Source organism: Rhinoderma darwinii, unplaced genomic scaffold, assembly GCF_050947455.1.
Source record: "Rhinoderma darwinii isolate aRhiDar2 unplaced genomic scaffold, aRhiDar2.hap1 Scaffold_534, whole genome shotgun sequence".
NCBI classification, from domain to species: Eukaryota; Metazoa; Chordata; class Amphibia; order Anura; family Rhinodermatidae; genus Rhinoderma; species Rhinoderma darwinii.
Window position 1 is genome coordinate 2,331 of NW_027464083.1, and position 21,103 is coordinate 23,433.

Genomic DNA, 21,103 nt, shown 5'->3' on the forward strand with positions numbered 1-21,103 from the left:
ACATGTAGTTTTGATTTTTGCAATTGTAGACATCAAGAGTGGCAAAATCTTCATGTAGATCTTTAAAGAAATTATGGGGTTCTCAGAAACTTATTTCAGCATCTTGTGTTCTGCTCTCAGGCTGATCTTACGGAGACAGACTGGCCTGGACCAATTGGCAGTTGTCTGAAATCTCCACATGTAGATGGTTTTCTGGACAGTGGAATGATTGACATCTAATATTTTGGCCATCTTCCCGTTCCTGAATTATAGACATCCATAACCTTTCTGAAGGCCTCAGAGCATTCTGGCATGGTGATACCACACATTTCAATAACAAAGGGCAAACCAAATGTCAAAGGTTTAAATGAGACACATTCCTCCTAGATCCTCTCTAAGGCTGGAATCACACTTGCAGCTTTTTTAGCCAAATCCAAGAGTGTATTAAAAAGACATGTAAAATAGAAATGAAGGAATGAGTCAAACTCCAGGTCACAAATAGCAGTGTTTCAGAAATGTCTGCTGCTGTCCCATTTATTTGAATGGGGCTTTCTAGTATCCATGTGCATGCTGCAGAAACAACCCTGTATGGAATGGTTTTCAGTTTCACAAATTTCTGCTACAAAGCTTTCCCAGAAGTGAATCTTACCTGAGGGTAAGAACAAATGAAATCGCCAGCCGCAACATTACTTACATAAGTGACGAATGTGTACACGATGTAGCAGGTAAATACTGTGGTATTACCAGAAAAATCATGTATCCATTCGCCACCGCATATGTGCGTGATTTCGTGCTCCACACCTGATTCTAATTGTAGGTGTTTAAGGTAGTGATAATACACTTCTGATATTTACAAAAAAAATAAAAAATCTTTTGCATTTTTTTTTTCTAACTGCAAAGTTAATTTGTTAGTGTTTTTTTGTTAAATTCCATCACCTATATCTTGTTATACTGTTTTAATGAAAGTCAAATATAAAAATGTCCATTTATTTTAAAAACAAAAACTCACATTGTCCTTACTGTCACTCTGGATTCTCCTGAACATCAAAACGACTTTTCCACTGTGTGACTTCTCTGATGAGCCCCAAGTTTGCCTATACTATTAAAACATTTCCCACATTCTGAACATGAACATGGCTTTTCCCCATGTGACTTCTCTCATGTTTAACAAGACGTGATTTATCTATAAAACATTTCCTGCATTCTGAACATGAATACGGTTTCTCTCCTGTGTGAATTCTCTCATGAATAACAAGACTTGATTTATCTGTATAACATTTCCCACATTCTGAACATGAATAAGGCTTCTCTCCTGTGTGAGTTCTCTGATGATCCCTAAGTTTGTCTTTAGTAGCAAAACATTTTCCACATTCTGAACATGAATGTGGCTTCTCTCCTGTGTGAATTCTTCCATGTCTAACAAGACTTGAACTATCTTTAAAACATTTCCCACATTCTGAACATGAATATGGCTTCTCTCCTGTGTGAATTCTCACATGTTTAGCAAGACTTGATTTTTGTGTAAAACATTTCCCACATTCTGAACATGAGTATGGCTTCTCCCCTGTGTGAATTCTCTCATGTCTAACAAGATCTGATATTTGTGAAAAACATTTCTCACATAGTGGACATGAATACGGCTTCTCTCCTGTGTGACTTCTCCCATGTAAAACAAGATGTGATTTATCTGTAAAAATTTTCCCACATTCTGAACATGAATACAGCTTACCTCCCGCGTTAATTCTTCTGTTTGTAAAATGACGAGAACATTTTGTGAACGGTTTACAACATTGAAACCTTTTACCCACTCTTTGACCTGTACTTGTTGCAACTATCTGTGGTTGGTCAGGAGAAGATTCCTCATGATTAGTGGAATTATGTAACAGATCTGTACTTTGAAGTCCTGGCTGTACATTAAGGGTAATGAGGTTTTCTCCTGAAGACTGCTGCATGATCTCTTCATCTTCTACTTTATAATTAATCGATAACATGAAGTTTCCCTCAGAATTCGTACTGGGAATTTCTGTAAGGATTAAAAATGTATTGTGTGATTTTGTTACAAAACACAAAAGTTGACACAAAGTTGACACATGTATGACGTTCATATTAGGCTGGAAACACACATGCATTCTTTTGAGCCAAAGCCAGAAGTGGATCAAGCAGGAGGGAGAAGTTTAAGCAAAGACCTTTGAATCAATACCTGGCTTCAGTTAAAAAATCTGCCTCAAAAGCTATATGTGTTGTGATGATGCATTTTGTGTGGTTTATTGTGAGCCCTCAGGGATGCATTTTGTAATCAGGTACCACAGGTCGCGCAGCCATAAGACATAAAGTGTCCTCATTGTCCAGTCCCCACAGGGGATCATCAGGAGGCACCACCATCACTCAGCTAGTGTGCAGAGCAGCAAACCCAGCAGATCCAATTACCTCCCCGACCTGTGTTCTCATCCTTTCTGTGGCAGACAATAGTTGGACAATACACATAATAGTACAAAAGACCACAACTCACATACAGACAGTAGAAATACAAACTAAAGTCATTATAACAAATGATGGTGACTAGAAACTGCCAAGATGTTCCTCCCCCTGAGGGGTATATAAGGGCTTGACGTGGGGAAGAGAGGGATCTCCTGGATGTAGACTTTAATGAGAGCTGAAGCTGAGGCCAGCGCTCTGAGGAGTTTCCTGTATTTACCTGATATTGTGGACTGTGTGCTGTCCCTGCGTGGAGGGCGACCTGGTCTGTCAGCATTGGATACAATAAATACTGTTGGAGTTGCCCTGTCTTCACTGGCTCTGTTGATCGTATATTAACCTAACGAACCCCATGACAACTGGTGTCAGAAGCGGGATCAACAGAGCGCAGCCCCATGGAGAACCACCCAGCGAATGAGTTCCGTAACTGGACCGTCCTTAGTCTCCAAGAACGAGCCCGAGAACTTGGACTGAACTACCAGTGACTATCTAAAAAGCCATTAATTGATCTACTGGTGAGTGCTAGCCAGATCACCTCCTCCCAGGTGGCTAATGGACATGCTCCAGAGACAGGGGCTCTTACCACTAAGAGCCAATGGTTGGTGTGGTAAGAGGAGGAAATGGCAGATCTGGGACCAGTCGTTACTCCGGAGTATCAGTTGGAAGCTGCTCGCATGGCAAAAAACAGAGACAAGCTGCAATGGAGGCTGAAAGAGGCTAGAATATTACCTGGGGTGAGAACCAGAGAATCCAGGAACCTTTACGGGTCATCCAGAAGTACTTCAAGACATTTTATGAGGTAACTGGGGATGTGGAAGGGTTTTTCTAGGACTTTGAACATCAGAGCGCCCTGCTGGATGTACCCACCTCTGATTGGATGCGTTTTATAGTGGGGCTCCTTGAAGGTGGAGCCGCAGAAGCATACCGGACCCTAGACGCACAGTGGAACCGGGACTAAAACATTGTGAAACAAACTATTTTGTATTACTATGTAGTCATGCCAGACTCACATCGGGCCCAATTCTGAGACCTTCCCTGTACTACTGGAGGATCTTTTAGGATGTATGCCCATAAAATGTCCCAGGCGTGTCGGAGATGGCTGGAAGTGGATTCACTGTGGAAGATATTCTGCATGGGTTCCAGTTTTAAGCCAAGTGCCCCCAGGAAATACGGAAATGGTTCCGGGAATGTGAGCCATCAACATTGAATAGAGCTGCAGCCCTGGCTGATGAGGCACTAACCATCAAACCTCAGTGGAGGAGTCTGCTGGACAATAAACCTCAGCCGAACCCAGCCCCCCGGGCACCTCCTGTCATATATGCCCCTCAACCCATCCGCAGGCCGTTGACAACCAGGCCAAACAATCCGGGGACCCCACAATTCTGACCACGATATGGAAGGTTCTCAGAAAGGAAATGTTATAGGTGGGGTCAGCCGGGCCCTTTACAGTCCAGGTGCCCCTCAAGAAATCGAAGGGAGCTCCGATCTTTTCCCCCTCGCCCTCGGCATCTTGTGCACTCCATCCTGCCTGAGGAAGAGTTACCACCACCCCCACCAGAGTGGACTGCTGAACCCTGAACCATGGAGACACCCTCTGGCATGTATAGCATTCAACCCCTTACGCAAAGTTACACAGAGCAAAGGCAGCGCCATCTGCAGGATGACACTGGGGCATTCCTGACCATTGCTGACCCCCGTGTTGTTCGGTCAGAGGCAATCGATCAAGGCCCAGGAATACCCATCGAACTTGTAGGGTGTACTCGCAAATATATCCAGAAGGCTGCTGTACATTTGAATTATGGTTACGGGGAAAGACTCTGGATTGGTGTTATGGGGGGACTCCTTGTGGATGTTCTCCTTGGGAATGACATTGGGGAATTACAGTGCCATTTTGTGGGAGCCGTCACCCGACACCAAGCTGCCCAAGCACAGAGAGTTTCGGAATTGACTGTGGAGCAGCCTCCAGGACCCCCAACCGAACTGGTAAGAGCTGCATCAACTGATTCTACATTGGGGGACTTTTGGGACCGAGAAGAGTTTAGGCAAGAAATAGAAGATGATCCGACCTTGGCAGCTATTAAACTAAGGGCAGAAACTGGGCAGGAGGGAAAGAATGGGGATAGGATCACCAGAGATAAGGGATTGTATTATCGTTTAGTAGAGGCCCGGGGTGGGATTATCCCTGAAGTGACTACCAAGCAACTCATTGTCCCTCAAAAGTATAGGCTGCAACTACTCCAACTGGCTCATGACATCCCCTTATTTAGACATAAAGGTAGGAAACGGACAGAGAAAAGACTCACCCACAACTTTTACTGGCCTGGCATTTCGCAATCGATAGTTCAATACTGCCGTACCTGTGATTTGTGCCAATGGATGCGACATCCAGGCGCCCGTCACAAGGTACCCATGCAACCCCTGCCAATCATTGAGGAGCCATTTCAGCTTTTAGCTGTAGATATAATAGGAACTCTAGTGCACCCCAGCAGAACAGGGAAACAGTATATCCTGACGGTGGTGGATTATGCCACCGGTATCCTGAGGCCGTGGCTCTGTCCAGCATTACAGCCATAAAGGTAGCAGAGGCTCTTGTTACCGTCTTCACCCGAGTAGGATTTCCCAGTGAAATACTATCAGATCAAGGGATCCAGTTCACGTCAGACTTGGTCCAGTTCCTGCGGCGTCCGAGCCATTCGCACCACCCCATACCACCCCGAACCAATGGACTGTGTGACCATTTTAATGGAACCCTAAAAATTTGCTACGTGCCTTTGCAGACACTGAACGGGACTGGGAGCAATACCTGCCACATCTCCTGTTTGCCTACCCAAGAGTCAACCGGATTTTCCCCTTTCGAACTGCTCTATGGTCGAAGGGTCCGTGGGGTCCTCACCCTTCTAAAGGAATACTGGGAGATATCACCGACACTGGAGTACCTGTCATTCCTTATGTTCTGGAATTTCGAGAACGCCTTACCCGACTAGTGACCTTGGCTAAAGAACGCCTGCAAGGGGCCCAGTATAGCCAGAAGACCTGGTATGATCGGAAAGCAAGGACCCGTGAATTTATTGAAGGGCAACAAGTGCTCATGATTATCGCTGCCCCTGCCAACAAGCTTCAAGCAACATGGGATGGCCCTTACCGAGTTATCCGAAAATGTAATGACACTAATTACGTCATTGCCATGAACCCTAGTGGCCGGCGACAAGAGACTGTCCACATCAACATGCTGAAAGATTACCACGACCGGTCCCTACCTGTTTTGGCCATTTGCTATCCCCCTAGTGATAAGGAAGGAGACAACTCCCTCCCGGACTTTCTACATCTGGCTCGAGCTGGGGGTACTCTGGACCAAGTGCCCCTGGGACCCCATCTGTTGAATATCCAAAAGGGTGATATTCTCGGCTTGCTGGGTCCGAGGGCTTCCGTGTTTTCCTCAGCGCCGGACGGACAACACTCACCACCATGTGGAAACTCCAGGACAACGCCCAATCCAGCAGGCCCGCTACCGAGTTCCTGAGGCCGTTCGGGACATGATCAAGAATGAACTGGCGGACATGAAACAATTTGGGATTATTATGCCATCTCAGAGCCCCTGGGCCTCCCCTCTGATACTGGTGCCCAAAAAGGATGGCACAACGCGATTCTGCTTAGATTACCTGAGTCTAAATGATGCAATCAAATGTGACGAGTACCCTATGCCCCAGATTGATGATCTGTTGGATCGGCTGGCCAGTGTTTAATTTGTAACTACATAAGACTTGAGCAAGGGGTACTGGCAGATACCCCTAAAAGAGGACACCCGGAAGCGATCTGCATTTATTACCCCCTTTGGACTCTTGAGTTCCTGGGAATGCCCTTTGGGGTGAAAAATGCCCCAGCAACCTTCCAAAGATCGGTAGACCGGCTGTTAGAACAATGTCAGGACTTTGCCTGTGCATACTTGGATGATATTGCCATTTTCAGCACATCATGGGAGGAACATCTTAAACACTTAGGGTATGTTCACACGTAGTCAACAAAAACGTCTGAAAATCCAGAGCTGTTTTCAAGGGAAAACAGACCCTGCTTTTCAGACGTTTTTTTACCAACTCGCATTTTTCGCGGCGTTTTCACGCCGTTTTCGCGCCGTTTTTTACGTCCGTTTTTGGAGCTGTTTTCATTGGAGTCTATGAGAAAACAGCTCCAAAAACGTCCAAAGAAGTGTCCTGCACTTCTTTTGACGAGGCTGTATTTTTACGCGTCGTCGTTTGACAGCTGTCAAACGACGACGCGTAAATAACAGGTCGTCTGCACAGTACGTCGGCAAACCCATTCAAATGAATGGGCAGATGTTTGCCGACGTATTTGAGATGTATTTCCAGACGTAAAACGAGGCAAAATACGCCTCGTATACGTCTGAAATTTGGCCGTGTGAACATACCCTTAGGCATAGTGTTAGACCATATTCTTGCAGCAGGACTGACAATTCGTCCTGATAAATGCCAGTTGGGTATGGCTGAGGTGCAATATCTGGGGCACAGAGTAGGAGGGGGAACCTAAGACCTGAGCCTGCCAAGGTGGAAGCCATTAGCAACTGGCCTACCTCTAAAAATAAGAAACAAGTACTGGCCTTTTTGAGGACCGCCAGTTACTACCGAAAATGAGTTTCCGATTTCAGTTCCCTGGCAAAGCCCCTAAATGACCTGACCCGCAAAAACATGCCTAGTATGGTGAAGTGGACACCTGCCTGTGAGGAAGCCTTTATAGCATTAAAGACGGCTCTCACCACTGCCCCTGTCTTGGCCGCACCAGACTACAAGCACAGGTTCCTTGTGCAGACAGATGCATCCACCTACGGTATTGGAGCAGTTCTTAGCCAGATAAACGCGGCTGGGCTTGAACATCCAGTTGCTTTCATCAGTCGTAAACTACTAGATCGGGAAGTTGCCTGTGCCACTATTGAAAGACAGTGCCCTGCCATCGTATGGGCTCTCAAAATTACAGCCATACCTTTATGACAGAGACTTTACAATTGTAACGGATCACAATCCCCTCACATGGCTGAACCGAGGGTCAGGGGACAATGGACGATTACTGCGGTGGAGCCTGTCCTTACAACCTTACAGCTTCTCCATCCAATACAAACGGGGAAGCCAACACCAAAATGCTGATGGACTGTCCCTACAAGAAGAGCCATAGACCGCCCCCCCCCCCCCGTGCTGATCGAGGAACCCGGCAACTGTTGGGAATTATTTTGCGGTCATACAATGAACTATCAAAAGTAGATCAGTGTGCACTACGAAAAAAACACCCCGATCACCTAATTATATATATACATACGTATATATATATATATATATATATAAATATATATATATATATACATATATATATACAAACGAGGAAATAGACGCAGCACTCCAAAAGTAGTTGCAAAGATAGTGGTTTATTCACCCATGTACAGAAATAGCTATGTTTCAGTCCTCTCAGCAGGACCTTTGTCAAGCTTGACAAAGGTCCTGCTGAGAGGACTGAAACGTAGCTATTTCTGTACATGGGTGAATAAACCACTATCTTTGCAACTACTTTTGGAGTGCTGCGTCTATTTCCTCGTTTGTGTATCCAATTCAGGACCGTGTGGATGACGGTCAAGGACGCATAGCACCGTGATACTTGAACTCTCTGAAGTGCAACTTTTTTCTACCTAATATATATATATATATATATATTATATAATAGATTAAGGTTAGGATTTAGGGCTGTAATAGCAGTACTATCTGTAAGGCTAGATCAGGGCTTCATTAGGGTTAGGGCTTTATTTTATTTTTACGTCTGTTATAAAAAACAAAAACGAAACAAGCAAAACAAAAAAAAAAGAAAAAAAAAAGTTTTAAGCTGGGTACCCACAGGGGCGGATACGCTACGTAAAAATCACGCAGCGTGTCCAACCTAGAACCCGCAGTATATTTCGTCCCAAAATCGCACTACATTGTGGTGCAGTTTTTCTAATGCAATATTCGCTGCGGAAAAAAGCCGTTCATACTTACACCCTCCCTCCTCTGATGTCCGCTCCAGCCTCCCTGGATGACATTGCAAGAACTGTGATGCTGCAGCCTGTGATTGGCTGCAGGGGTCATATGGGACGCAACGTCATCCCAGGAGGAAGGAGGGCATTTTGGGTAAGTATGTTTTTGGTTTTTTTTCCGGAAGTGCGATCTTTACGATTACGCCGCAAAACTTGGCTTTCTGTTGCGGGTTTTGAATCCTCATTGAATTGAATGTGAATACTCGCAATGGAAAATCAACAATAACTCAGCATAATTTGACATGCTGCGGAATTAAATTCTGCACCGCAGGTAAATTTATTGACGTTTACACTGCAGGTTTTTTTCCGCAGCGTGGGCATGAGATTTGGTAAATCTCACCTACTTTGCTGCTACTGAAAATGCTGCGGAATTTCCGCTACGTGTAGGAACTCGGCCTTAGTGTTATTCTTAGGCTTACTTTAGGTTATATTAGGACGTATAGAGCTTGTGTATGTACCCACACATAATGTCTCAGAGAATGTACCGTGCGGAGCAAGCCTCACTATGCTTCGACAGTTCTGAGAGACCGACACCGCTTCAGAAGCGGAACCTTTTTCCGACAGTGGCGATTCCAATTCTACCACTGGACCCCATAGCCCTATGGTGGTAGATACAGCCGTCGCTGTCGAGGTGTCAAGTGCAGGGCCGAGTGTTGCAGTCCCTCCTGCAATGTGGGATCCCGCACTATAGTTTTCTCCCCAAGTACCCCAAATGGAAGCGACTCCAGGAATTAATGTCGATGTTGCAAATATTACAGCCTATGATTTTTTTTATTTATACGTATGTGATACAGTCCTACAATTAATTGTCCAGCAGACTAATCTTTATGCTATTTAATTTGTTCTGCAAAAGTCTGCATCTATGTACTTAAGAATGTGGAATGGCACAAGTGTCCCAGAAATTAAAATATTTTTAGGCATTACTCTCAATTTGGGTTTGGTTAAAAAAACAAAAACATCTGTCCGGTCCTACTGGACTTCTAGTGCTGTCCACGCTATCCCTGTATTTGTAGCAGTGATGTCCAGAAACCGCTATGAAGCCCTAATGCGGTTCATGTATTTTACCAATAATTCCCAAGTCCCCCCAAGAAGTGACCCAGGCTGTGATTGGCTTAATAAATTAATGCCATTAATCGCCCTTCTAAGGGATTTATCTGTAGATGAATCACTTATGAGCTTTAAAGGCCGTATTTCTTTTTGTCAATTCATCCCCTCCAAACGAGCCAGATATGGGGTAAAAATGAGACAAATTTATTGGGGGTGTAGATCTTTCAGACCAGGTGCTTCAACCTTACCCGGTGAAGAAAAAATATGCCTAGTACAAAAAGGTGCCAATCTCCTTAATTCAGATTACTACGTATAACAGTTTTGTTCTTTTTAAAAAGGCCTAAGTAACGCTCACTTTTTTTCAGTACCAGGAGCAGGAGTTTTGATTCCACTATACCTGCGAGTCTGAATATGTGCGCAGACTTTCAGAGCGCCACTTTTTACACCCCGTCCCTTTCACCGAGACCCAAAAATATCTCCAAAAAAGGTGCCGGGTATGTAGTAAGCAGGGAAGGAGTAGGGATACCCGCTTTTACTCCCCATGTGTCTATCAAAACCAGGCCTTTGAAACTACCCCTCTTTCAAAACCTATCACACAGATTACAATTACTAATATTAACACAAAAAAAAAAAAAGGGGGTGTGGGTCTTTTTAGGGAGTCGATTTATTTATATTTTCTTTTTAGTTTGTGGGATTTCCAAGTAGGGAGGATTTCTTTTGGGAAAGGTCATAGAGCATATTTTTTCAGACCGTGAAACTAATTTTACTCTTTATGATTTTATTTATTTGTGGGTGATCAAGTCCTGGAATTACATTTTCCAGTACAAAATCCCACTGCTATCAATTACAGATAATGGACCCCCAATGTCCCTGAACTAAATTTTTTTGGGGGAATTACATTATTAACCCCTTAAGGACGCATTTTTGAAATCTGACATATTTCACTTTATGTGGTAATAACGTCGGAATGCTTAAACCTATCCAAGCGATTCTGAGATTGTTTTCTCGTGACACATTGGGCTTTATGTTATTGGCAAAATTTGGACGATATATTCAGTGTTTATTGGTGAAAAATTGCAAAATGTAGAGAAAATTTATAAAAAATAGCATTTTTCAGAATTTAAATGCATCTGCTTGTAAAACAGACAGTTATACCACCCAAAATAGTTACTAGCTCACATTTCCCATATGTCTACTTTAGATTGGCATAGTTTTTTGAACATTCTTTTATTTTTCTTGGACGTTACAAGGCTTAGAACATAAACAGCAATTTTTCATATTTTTAAGAAAATTTCAAAAGCCCTTTTTTAAGGTACCTGTTCAGTTCCGAAGTGGCTTTGAGAGGCCTATGTATTAGAAACCCCCATAAAACACCCCATTTTGAAAACTAGACCCATCAAAGTATTCAAAACAGCATTTAGAAAGTTTATTTAACCCTTCAGGCATTTCACAGAAATTCAAGAAAAGTAGACGTGAAATTTGCAAATTTAATTTTTCTTGCTGAATTTCAATTGTATAAAAAAAAATTCTGTAACACAGAAGGTTTTACCAGAAAAACAATACTAAATATGTATTGTCCAGATTCTGCAGTTTTTAGAAATGTCCCACATGTGTCTCTAGTGCGCTCGTGGACTGAAACACAAGCCCCAGAAGCAAAGAAGCGCCTAGTGCATTTTGAGGCCTCTTTTTTATTAGAATATATTTTAGGCAGCATGCCAGGTGTGAAGAGGTGTTGAGGTGCCAAAACAGTAGGAATCCCCAAAAAGTGACCCCATTTCGGAAACTAAACCCCTCAAGGAATTCATTTGTGGTTGTTGTTACCATTTTGACCCCACAGTTTTTACACAGCACGTATTTGAATTGGGCTATGAAATTAAAAAAATGAAATTTTTTCCAATAAGATGTCATTTTTTATCAAAATGTCTTATTTTCACAGGTAACAAAATACCCCATTTTGTTGCCCAATTTGTCCTGAGTGCGGCAATACCCCATTTGTGGTGATAAATTGCCGTTTGGGCCCATTGGAGGGCTCAGAAGGAAAGGAGAGCTATGTGTTTGTTGGAGTCCAGATTTTGCTGGATTGGTTTTCGGGTGCCATGTCGCATTTGCAGAGCCCCAGAGATATCAAAGCAATGAAAACCCACCAGAAGTGACCCCATTTCGGAAACTACACCCCTCAAGGAATTAATTTATGGTTGTTGTTACCATTTTGACCCCACAGTTTTTCCACAGCACGTATTTGAATTGGGCTGTGAAATGAAAAAAAAATACATTTTTTCCAATAAGATGTCATTTTTCATCAACATTTCTTATTTTCACAGGGAACAAAATACCCCATTTTGTTGCCCAATTTGTCCTGAGTGCAGCAATAACCCATTTGTGGTGATAAACTGCCGTTTGGGCCCATGGGTGGCCTCAGAAGGGAAGGAGCGCTGTGTGTTCTTTGGAGTGCAGATTTTGCTGGATTGGTTTTCGGGTGCCATGTCGCTTTTGCAGAGCCCCAGAGGTATCAAAGCAATGGAAACCCACCAGAAGTGACCCCATTTTGGAAACTACACCCCTCAAGGAATTAATTGATGGGTATTGTGACCATTAAGACCCCATAGTTTCTTCACAGAACTTATTTGAATTGGGCTGGGAATTTAAAAAAAATATATATTTTCCAATAATATGTAGTTTTAGCTAAAAATTTCTTATTTTCACAAGAAATAAAACACTCCATTTTGTTGCCCAATTTGTCCTGAGTGCAGCAATACCCCATTTGTGGTGCTAAACTGCCGTTTGGGCCCATAGGGGGGCTTAGAAGGAAAGGAGCACTATTTGTTCTTTGGAGTCCAGATTTTGCTGGATTGGTTTTCGGGTGCCATGTCGCATTTGCAGAGCCCCAGAGATATCAAAGCAATGAAAACCCACCAGAAGTGACCCCATTTCGGAAACTACACCCCTCAAGGAATTAATTTATGGTTGTTGTTACCATTTTGACCCCACAGTTTTTACACAGCACGTATTTGAATTGGGCTGTGAAATGAAAAAAAAATACATTTTTTCCAATAAGATGTCATTTTTCATCAACATTTCTTATTTTCACAGGGAACAAAATACCCCATTTTGTTGCCCAATTTGTCCTGAGTGCAGCAATAACCCATTTGTGGTGATAAACTGCCGTTTGGGCCCATGGGTGGCCTCAGAAGGGAAGGAGCGCTGTGTGTTCTTTGGAGTGCAGATTTTGCTGGATTGGTTTTCGGGTGCAATGTCGCATTTGCAGAGCCCCAGAGGTATCAAAGCAATGGAAACCCACCAGAAGTGACCCCATTTTGGAAACTACACCCCTCAAGGAATTAATTGATGGGTAATGTGACCATTTAGACCCCATAGTTTCTTCACAGAACTTATTTGAATTGGGCTGGGAATTTAAAAAAAATATATATTTTCCAATAATATGTAGTTTTAGCTAAAAATTTCTTATTTTCACAAGAAATAAAACACTCCATTTTGTTGCCCAATTTGTCCTGAGTGCAGCAATACCCCATTTGTGGTGCTAAACTGCCGTTTGGGCCCATAGGGGGGCTTAGAAGGAAAGGAGCACTATTTGTTCTTTGGAGTCCAGATTTTGCTGGATTGGTTTTCGGGTGCCATGTCGCATTTGCAGAGCCCCAGAGGTATCAAAGCAATGGAAACCCACCAGAAGTGACCCCATTTTGGAAACTACCCCCTCAAGGAATTCATTTATTGGGGTTGTGACCATTTTGACCCCATAGTTTTTTCACATAACTTATTTGAATTGGGCTGGGAATTCAAACAAAATGTATTTTTTCCAATAATATGTAGTTTTGGCTGAAAATTTCTTATTTTCACAAGAAATAAAATACCCCATTTTGTTGCCCAATTTGTCCTGAGTGCGGCAATGCCCAATTTGTGGTGATAAACTGACGTTTGGGACCATGGGAGGGCTCAGAAGGAAAGGACCACCATTTGGCCTACTGGGGATTTTCTGGTGCGAAGTCATGTATGCAGAAGCCCCTGAGGTAACAGTACAGTTGAAACCTCCAAGAAGTGACCCCATTTTAAAAACTACACCCCTTAAGGCATTCATTTAGAGGTGTAGTGAGCATTTTGACCGGAGACACACACCCTATAAACTGTAATGTATGTTCCCACGGGTATGGCAATACCCTACATGTGGCTGTTATCAGCTGCCTGGGCATGCAGCAGGGCTCAGAGGGGAAAGGGGGGATAAGCTGTGCGGAGTGCATCAGGGTAAGTAAAACTGGGGTAGATTAAAAATCAAGGGATGTGTAATGACAAGGTAGGGAGACAGACAGGTGAGCCCTAATCTACCCGCCACTCAGTCCCTGCCTACTTGCAACGACCCGTCCTAAGCGACAGGGTACAACTGGGCGACGGTCCCTACGCTCAGTAAGTGCAAGACAGACAAAACAGACAGGGGTACACAGAAGATAGGGAAACGGGGCAGCTGCCCACGGAGACACCGTGAGCAACAAGAGTGGTGAACGAGCCGAGTCAAACAAGGAGTGAGCGAGGTACAAAACGCTGAGCAGGAGAGTTGTCAGAAAGCCAAGGTCAATAACAAGCAGAGGATCAGTAGTACAAGCAGCAGCAGCAGCAAGCCAGGAAACAAGCATAGAAGAATCACAGGCAAAGGAGGAACAGGAAAGGCAGCTATAAATAGACAGTGGGCGGGAACTAGCTCCGTCTGGCCAGGCTGTGATAGGCTCTCCCACTCCTAAGCCTGACATCCTGAGTGGTGGAAGATGGAGTCAGTCTCACAGACATAGGAGCAGGTGCAGACTGATTGCCCACGGGCGTCGACACAGAACCTGTGTCTGGCAAATCCTTTACAGGATGTATGATAAATTTTGAAGCACTCTTTCATATGGAGCCTTAGTTTTTCGGGACACGTGTCACATTGATATATTGTGTCCTTCCTTATCCCCCTCTTATAGCAGACTTTGTACCTATTTTCACTTTTTCCTTTCTTGCCAGTTTGGGGAACTTCTCCTGGAAAGTGTTGCCCTGGTATGATGCATGTGGCCATGCTTCCAGAAGTACTGGGTGCCCCCCCCCTTCTTGGTCCCTAAAAATTAGTTTCTTGATAACCACCTCTTGAAATTTCAGGAAAGTTCCCCTCTGGCCTGTACATCGACGTAACACGTACACATTGTACAATGCCATCTGTATGATGTGCACGGCCAGCTTCTTATACCACACCGCATGGCGCTGTAGGGCTTCAGGGCTTGATCTAACAAGTCCACCCCTCCCATGTACCTACTGTAGTCCAGGATGCAGTCTGGTTTAGGGGTCTTTGTACTGGTACCTCGTACAGGTACATGGGTACTGGTGTGACATCTCTCTTGTCCTTGTACTTGACACACAATATGTTGCTGCTAGATTGTGCCCTGCTCTCACCCCCTCTGAGTGTTTGCCCAAGCAGAGTCTTAGGGAGGCCTCTCAGATTTCTTCTAGCGGTGCCGCATGACTTCTGGAAGCGAGGCAGTTGAAGAGAGGGACGCTGGTATAAAAATTATCCAGGTAGAGGTGGTAACCCTGGTCTAGCAGTGGGTGCACCAAATCCCACACAATTTTTGCATTAACTCCCAGTAAGGGGGGGGAGGGCATTCTGGGGGCTGAATACTGGTGTCCTTCCCTTCATATATCCTAAATTTGTAGGTATACCCTGATGCACTCTCGCACCGCTTATACATCTTCACGCCATACCTTGCCCTCTTACTCGGCAGGTACTCGCGGAATTGAAGCCTCCCTTTAAAATGTACCAAGGACTCCTCAATAGAAATAAACGTCTCGGTGGTGTATGCTTGGGAAAACCGGACACTGACACGGTCTAATAGGGGTCTCCGTTTATACAAACGGGCAAAACTGGGTTACATATATCCTGATGTACTCCTCCTCGCGGTGTGAGGGGTTTATATTTCCAGTGATTGCGCGGTGTGAGGGGTTTATATTTCCGGTGATTGTGCGGTGTGAGGGGTTTATATTTCCGGTGATTGCGCGGTGTGGGGTGGTTATATTTCCGGTGATTGCGCGGTGTGAGGGGTTTTATATTTCCGGTGATTGCGCGGTGTGAGGGGTTTTATATTTCCGGTGATTGCGCGGTGAGAGGGGTTTTATATTTCCGGTGATTGCGCGGTATGAGGGAATTATATTTCCGGTGATTGCGCGGTGTTAGAGGTTTATATTTCCGGTGATTGCGCGGTGTGAGGGGTTTATATTTCCGGTGATTGCGCGGTGTGAGGGGTTTTATATTTCCGGTGATTGCGCGGTGTGAGGGGTTTTATATTTCCGGTGATTGCGCGGTGTGAGGGGTTTTATATTTCCGGTGATTGCGCGGTGTGAGGGGTTTATATTTCCGGTGATTGCGCGGTGTGGGGGGGTTTTATATTTCCGGTGATTGCGCGGTGTGAGGGGTTTATATTTCCGGTGATTGCGCGGTGTGAGGGGTTATATTTCCGGTGATTGCGCGGTGTGAGGGGTTTTATATTTCCGGTGATTGCGCGGTGTGAGGTGTTTATATTTCCAGTGATTGCGCGGTGTGAGGGGTTTTATATTTCCGGTGATTGCGCGGTGTGGGGGGTTGTATATTTCCGGTGATTGCGCGGTGTGAGGCGTTTTATATTTCCGGTGATTGCGCGGTGTGAGGGGTTTTATATTTCCGGTGATTGCGCGGTGTGAGGGGTTTTATATTTCCGGTGATTGCGCGGTGTGGGGGGTTTTATATTTCCGGTGATTGCGCGGTGTGAGGGGTTTATATTTCCGGTGATTGCGCGGTGTGTAATGTTTTATATTTCCGGTGATTGTGCGGTGTGGGGGGCTTATATTTCCGGTAATTGCGAGGTGTGAGGGGTTTATATTTCCTGTGATTGCGCGGTGTGAGGGGTTTTATATTTCCGGTGATTGCGCGGTGTGAGGTGTTTTTTATTTCCGGTGATTGCGCGGTGTGAGGGGTTTTATATTTCCGGTGATTGCACGGTGTGAGGGGTTTTATATTTCCGTTGATTGGGCGGTGTGAGGGGTTTTATATTTCCGCTGATTAAGCGGTGTTAGGGGTTTTATATTTCTGGTGTGAGGGGGTTTATATTTCCGGTGATTGCGCGGTGTGAGGGGTTTATATTTCCGGTGATTGCGCGGTGTGAGGGGTTTTATATTTCCGGTGATTGCGCAGTGTGAGGGGGTTTATATTTCGGGTGATTGCGCGGTGTGAGGGGTTTTAGATTTCCGGTGATTGCGCGGTGTGAGGGGTTTATATTTCCGGTGATTGCGCGGTGTGAGGGGGTTTATATTTTTGGTGATTGCGCGGTGTGAGGGGTTTTATAATTCCGGTGATTGCGCGGTGTGAGGGGTTTTATATTTCCGGTGATTGCGCGGTGTCAGGGGTTTTATATTTCCGGTGATTGCGCGGTGTGAGGGGTTTTATATTTCCGGTGTGAGGGGGTTTATATTTCCGGTGATTGCGCGGTGTGAGGGGTTTATATTCCCGGTGATTGCGCGGTGTGAGGGGTTTTATATTTCCGGTGATTGCGCAGTGTGAGGGGTTTTATATTTCCGGTGATTGCGCGGTGTGAGGGGTTTTATATTTCCGGTGTGAGGGGGTTCATATTTCCGGTGATTGCGCGGTGTGAGGGGTTTATATTTCCGGTGATTGCGCGGTGTGGGTTATATTTCCGGTGATTGCGCGGTGTGTGGAGGGTTATATTTCCGAAGATTGCGCTGTGTGAGGGGTTTATATTTCCCGTGATTGCGCATTGTGAGAGGTTTTATATTTCCGGTGATTGCGCGGTGTGGGGGGTTTTATATTTCCGGTGATTGCGTGGTGTGAGAGGTTTTATATTTCCGGTGATTGCGCGGTGTGAGGGGTATTATATTTCCGGTGATTGCGCGGTATGAGAGGTTTATATTTCCGGTGATTGTGCGGTGTGAGGGCTTTATATTTCCGGTGATTGCGCGGTGTGAGGGGTTTTATATTTCCGGTGATTGCGCGGTGTGGTGGGGTTTTATATTTCCGGTGATTGCGCGGTGTGAGGGGTTTTATATTTCCGGTGATTGCGCGGTGTGAGGGGTTTATATTTCCGGTGATTGCGTGGTGTGAGGGGTTTATATTTCCGGTGATTGCGCGGTGTGAGGGGGTTTATATTTCCGGTGATTGCGCGGTGTGAGGGGTTTTATATTTCCGGTGATTGCGCGGTGTGAGGGGTTTATATTTCCGGTGATTGCGCAGTGTGGGGGGGTTTTATATTTCCGGTAATTGCGCGGTGTGAGGGGTTTATATTTCCGGTGATTGCGCGGTGTGAGGGTTTTATATTTCCGGTGATTGCGCGGTGTGAGGGGTTTATATTTCCGGTGATTGCGCGGTGTGGGGGATTATATTTCCGGTGATTGCGTGGTGTGAGGGGTTTATATTTCCGGTGATTGCGCGGTGTGTGGGGTTTTATATTTCCGGTGATTGCGCGGTGTGAGGGTTTTATATTTCCGGTGATTGCGCGGTGTAAGGGGTTTATATTTACGGTGTGAGGGGGTTTATATTTCCGGTGATTGCGCGGTGTGAGGGGTTTGTATTTCCGGTGATTGCGCGGTGTGAGGGGTTTTATATTTCCGGTGATTGCGCGGTGTGAGGGGTTTATATTTCCGGTGATTGCGCGGTGTGAGGGGGTTTATATTTTTGGTGATTGCGCGGTGTGAGGGGTTTTATATTTCCGGTGATTGCGCGGTGTCAGGGGTTTTATATTTCCGGTGATTGCGCGGTGTGAGGGGTTTTATATTTCCGGTGTGAGGGGGTTTATATTTCCGGTGATTGCGCGGTGTGAGGGGTTTATATTCCCGGTGATTGCGCGGTGTGAGGGGTTTTATATTTCCGGTGATTGCGCGGTGTGAGGGGTTTTATATTTCCGGTGATTGCGCGGTGTGAGGGGTTTTATATTTCCGGTGTGAGGGGGTTCATATTTCCGGTGATTGCGCGGTGTGAGGGGTTTATATTTCCGGTGATTGCGCGGTGTGTGGAGGGTTATATTTCCGAAGATTGCGCGGTGTGAGGGGTTTATATTTCCCGTGATTGCGCGGTGGGAGAGGTTTTATATTTCCCGTGATTGCGCGGTGTGAGGGGTTTTATATTTCCGGTCATTGCGCGGTGTGGGGGGTTTTATATTTCCGGTGATTGCGTGGTGTGAGAGGTTTTATATTTCCGGTGATTGCGCGGTGTGAGGGGTTTTATATTTCCGGTGATTGTGCGGTGTGAGGGGTTTATATTTCCGGTGATTGCGCGGTGTGAGGGGTTTTATATTTCCGGTGATTGCGCGGTGTGGGGGGGTTTTATATTTCCGGTGATTGCGCGGTGTGAGGGATTTTATATTTCCGGTGATTGCGCGGTGTGAGGGGTTTTATATTTCCGGTGATTGCGCGGTGTGGGGGGTTTATATTTCCGGTGATTGCGCGGTGTGAGGGGTTTATATTTCCGGTGATTGCGCGGTGTGGGGGATTATATTTCCGGTGATTGCGTGGTGTGAGGGGGTTTATATTTCCGGTGATTGCGCGGTGTGTGGGGTTTTATATTTCCGGTGATTGCGCGGTGTGAGGGTTTTATATTTCCGGTGATTGCGCGGTGTGAGGGGCTTATATTTCCGGTGTGAGGGGGTTTATATTTCCGGTGATTGCGTGGTGTGAGGGGTTTATATTTCCGGTGATTGCGCGGTGTGAGGGGGTTTATATTTCCGGTGATTGCGCGGTGTGAGGGGGTTTATATTTCCGGTGATTGCGCGGTGTGAGGGGTTTATATTTCCGGTGATTGCGCGGTGTGGGGGGGTTTTATATTTCCGGTGATTGCGCGGTGTGAGGGGTTTTATATTTCCGGTGATTGCGCGGTGTGGGGGGTTTATATTTCCGGTGATTGCGCGGTGTGAGGGGTTTATATTTCCGGTGATTGCGCGGTGTGGGGGATTATATTTCCGGTGATTGCGTGGTGTGAGGGGGTTTATATTTCCGGTGATTGCGCGGTGTGTGGGGTTTTATATTTCCGGTGATTGCGCGGTGTGAGGGGCTTATATTTCCGGTGTGAGGGGGTTTATATTTCCGGTGATTGCGCGGTGTGAGGGGTTTATATTTCCGGTGATTGCGCGGTGTGAGGGTTTTATATTTCCGGTGATTGCGCGGTGTGAGGGGTTTATATTTCCGGTGATTGCGCGGTGTGGGGGATTATATTTCCGGTGATTGCGTGGTGTGAGGGGTTTATATTTCCGGTGATTGCGCGGTGTGTGGGGTTTTATATTTCCGGTGATTGCGCGGTGTGAGGGTTTTATATTTGCGGTGATTGCGCGGTGTAAGGGGTTTATATTTACGGTGTGAGGGGGTTTATATTTCCGGTGATTGCGCGGTGTGAGGGGTTTGTATTTCCGGTGATTGCGCGGTGTGAGGGGTTTTATATTTCCGGTGATTGCGCGGTGTGAGGGGTTTATATTTCCGGTGATTGCGCGGTGTGAGGGGGTTTATATTTTTGGTGATTGCGCGGTGTGAGGGGTTTTATATTTCCGGTGATTGCGCGGTGTCAGGGGTTTTATATTTCCGGTGATTGCGCGGTGTGAGGGGTTTTATATTTCCGGTGTGAGGGGGTTTATATTTCCGGTGATTGCGCGGTGTGAGGGGTTTATATTCCCGGTGATTGCGCGGTGTGAGGGGTTTTATATTTCCGGTGATTGCGCGGTGTGAGGGGTTTTATATTTCCGGTGATTGCGCGGTGTGAGGGGTTTTATATTTCCGGTGTGAGGGGGTTCATATTTCCGGTGATTGCGCGGTGTGAGGGGTTTATATTTCCGGTGATTGCGCGGTGTGTGGAGGGTTATATTTCCGAAGATTGCGCGGTGTGAGGGGTTTATATTTCCCGTGATTGCGCGGTGGGAGAGGTTTTATATTTCCCGTGATTGCGCGGTGTGAGGGGTTTTATATTTCCGGTCATTGCGCGGTGTGGGGGGTTTTATATTTCCGGTGATTGCGTGGTGTGAGAGGTTTTATATTTCCGGTGATTATGAGGTATGAGGGGTTTATATTTCCGGTGATTGCGCGGTGTGAGGGGTTTATATTTCCGGTGATTGCGCGGTGTGAGGGGTTTTATATTTCCGGTGATTGCGCGGTGTGGGGGGGTTTTATATTTCCGGTGATTGCGCGGTGTGAGGGATTTTATATTTCCGGTGATTGCGCGGTGTGAGGGGTTTTATATTTCCGGTGATTGCGCGGTGTGGGGGGTTTATATTTCCGGTGATTGCGCGGTGTGAGGGGTTTATATTTCCGGTGATTGCGCGGTGTGGGGGATTATATTTCCGGTGATTGCGTGGTGTGAGGGGGTTTATATTTCCGGTGATTGCGCGGTGTGTGGGGTTTTATATTTCCGGTGATTGCGCGGTGTGAGGGTTTTATATTTCCGGTGATTGCGCGGTGTGAGGGGCTTATATTTCCGGTGTGAGGGGGTTTATATTTCCGGTGATTGCGTGGTGTGAGGGGTTTATATTTCCGGTGATT

At 45.6% G+C, this 21,103-nt stretch overlaps 1 protein-coding gene across 5 annotated transcripts in view; it reads right to left on the reverse strand.

Moving 5' to 3' along the window:
* Nucleotides 1-920: 920 nt before the first annotated feature.
* LOC142722372 (uncharacterized) overlaps nt 921-21,103 on the reverse strand; it is a 94,089-nt gene continuing 73,906 nt past the window's right edge. For all 5 annotated transcript variants that reach the window (XM_075848880.1, XM_075848877.1, XM_075848879.1 and 2 more), the window contains one exon: nt 921-2,002. In XM_075848880.1, coding sequence (XP_075704995.1) covers nt 1,074-1,970 — 897 coding nt within the window. In that variant the 5' untranslated portion in view covers nt 1,971-2,002 and the 3' untranslated portion in view covers nt 921-1,073. The remainder of the gene's footprint in view (nt 2,003-21,103) is intronic.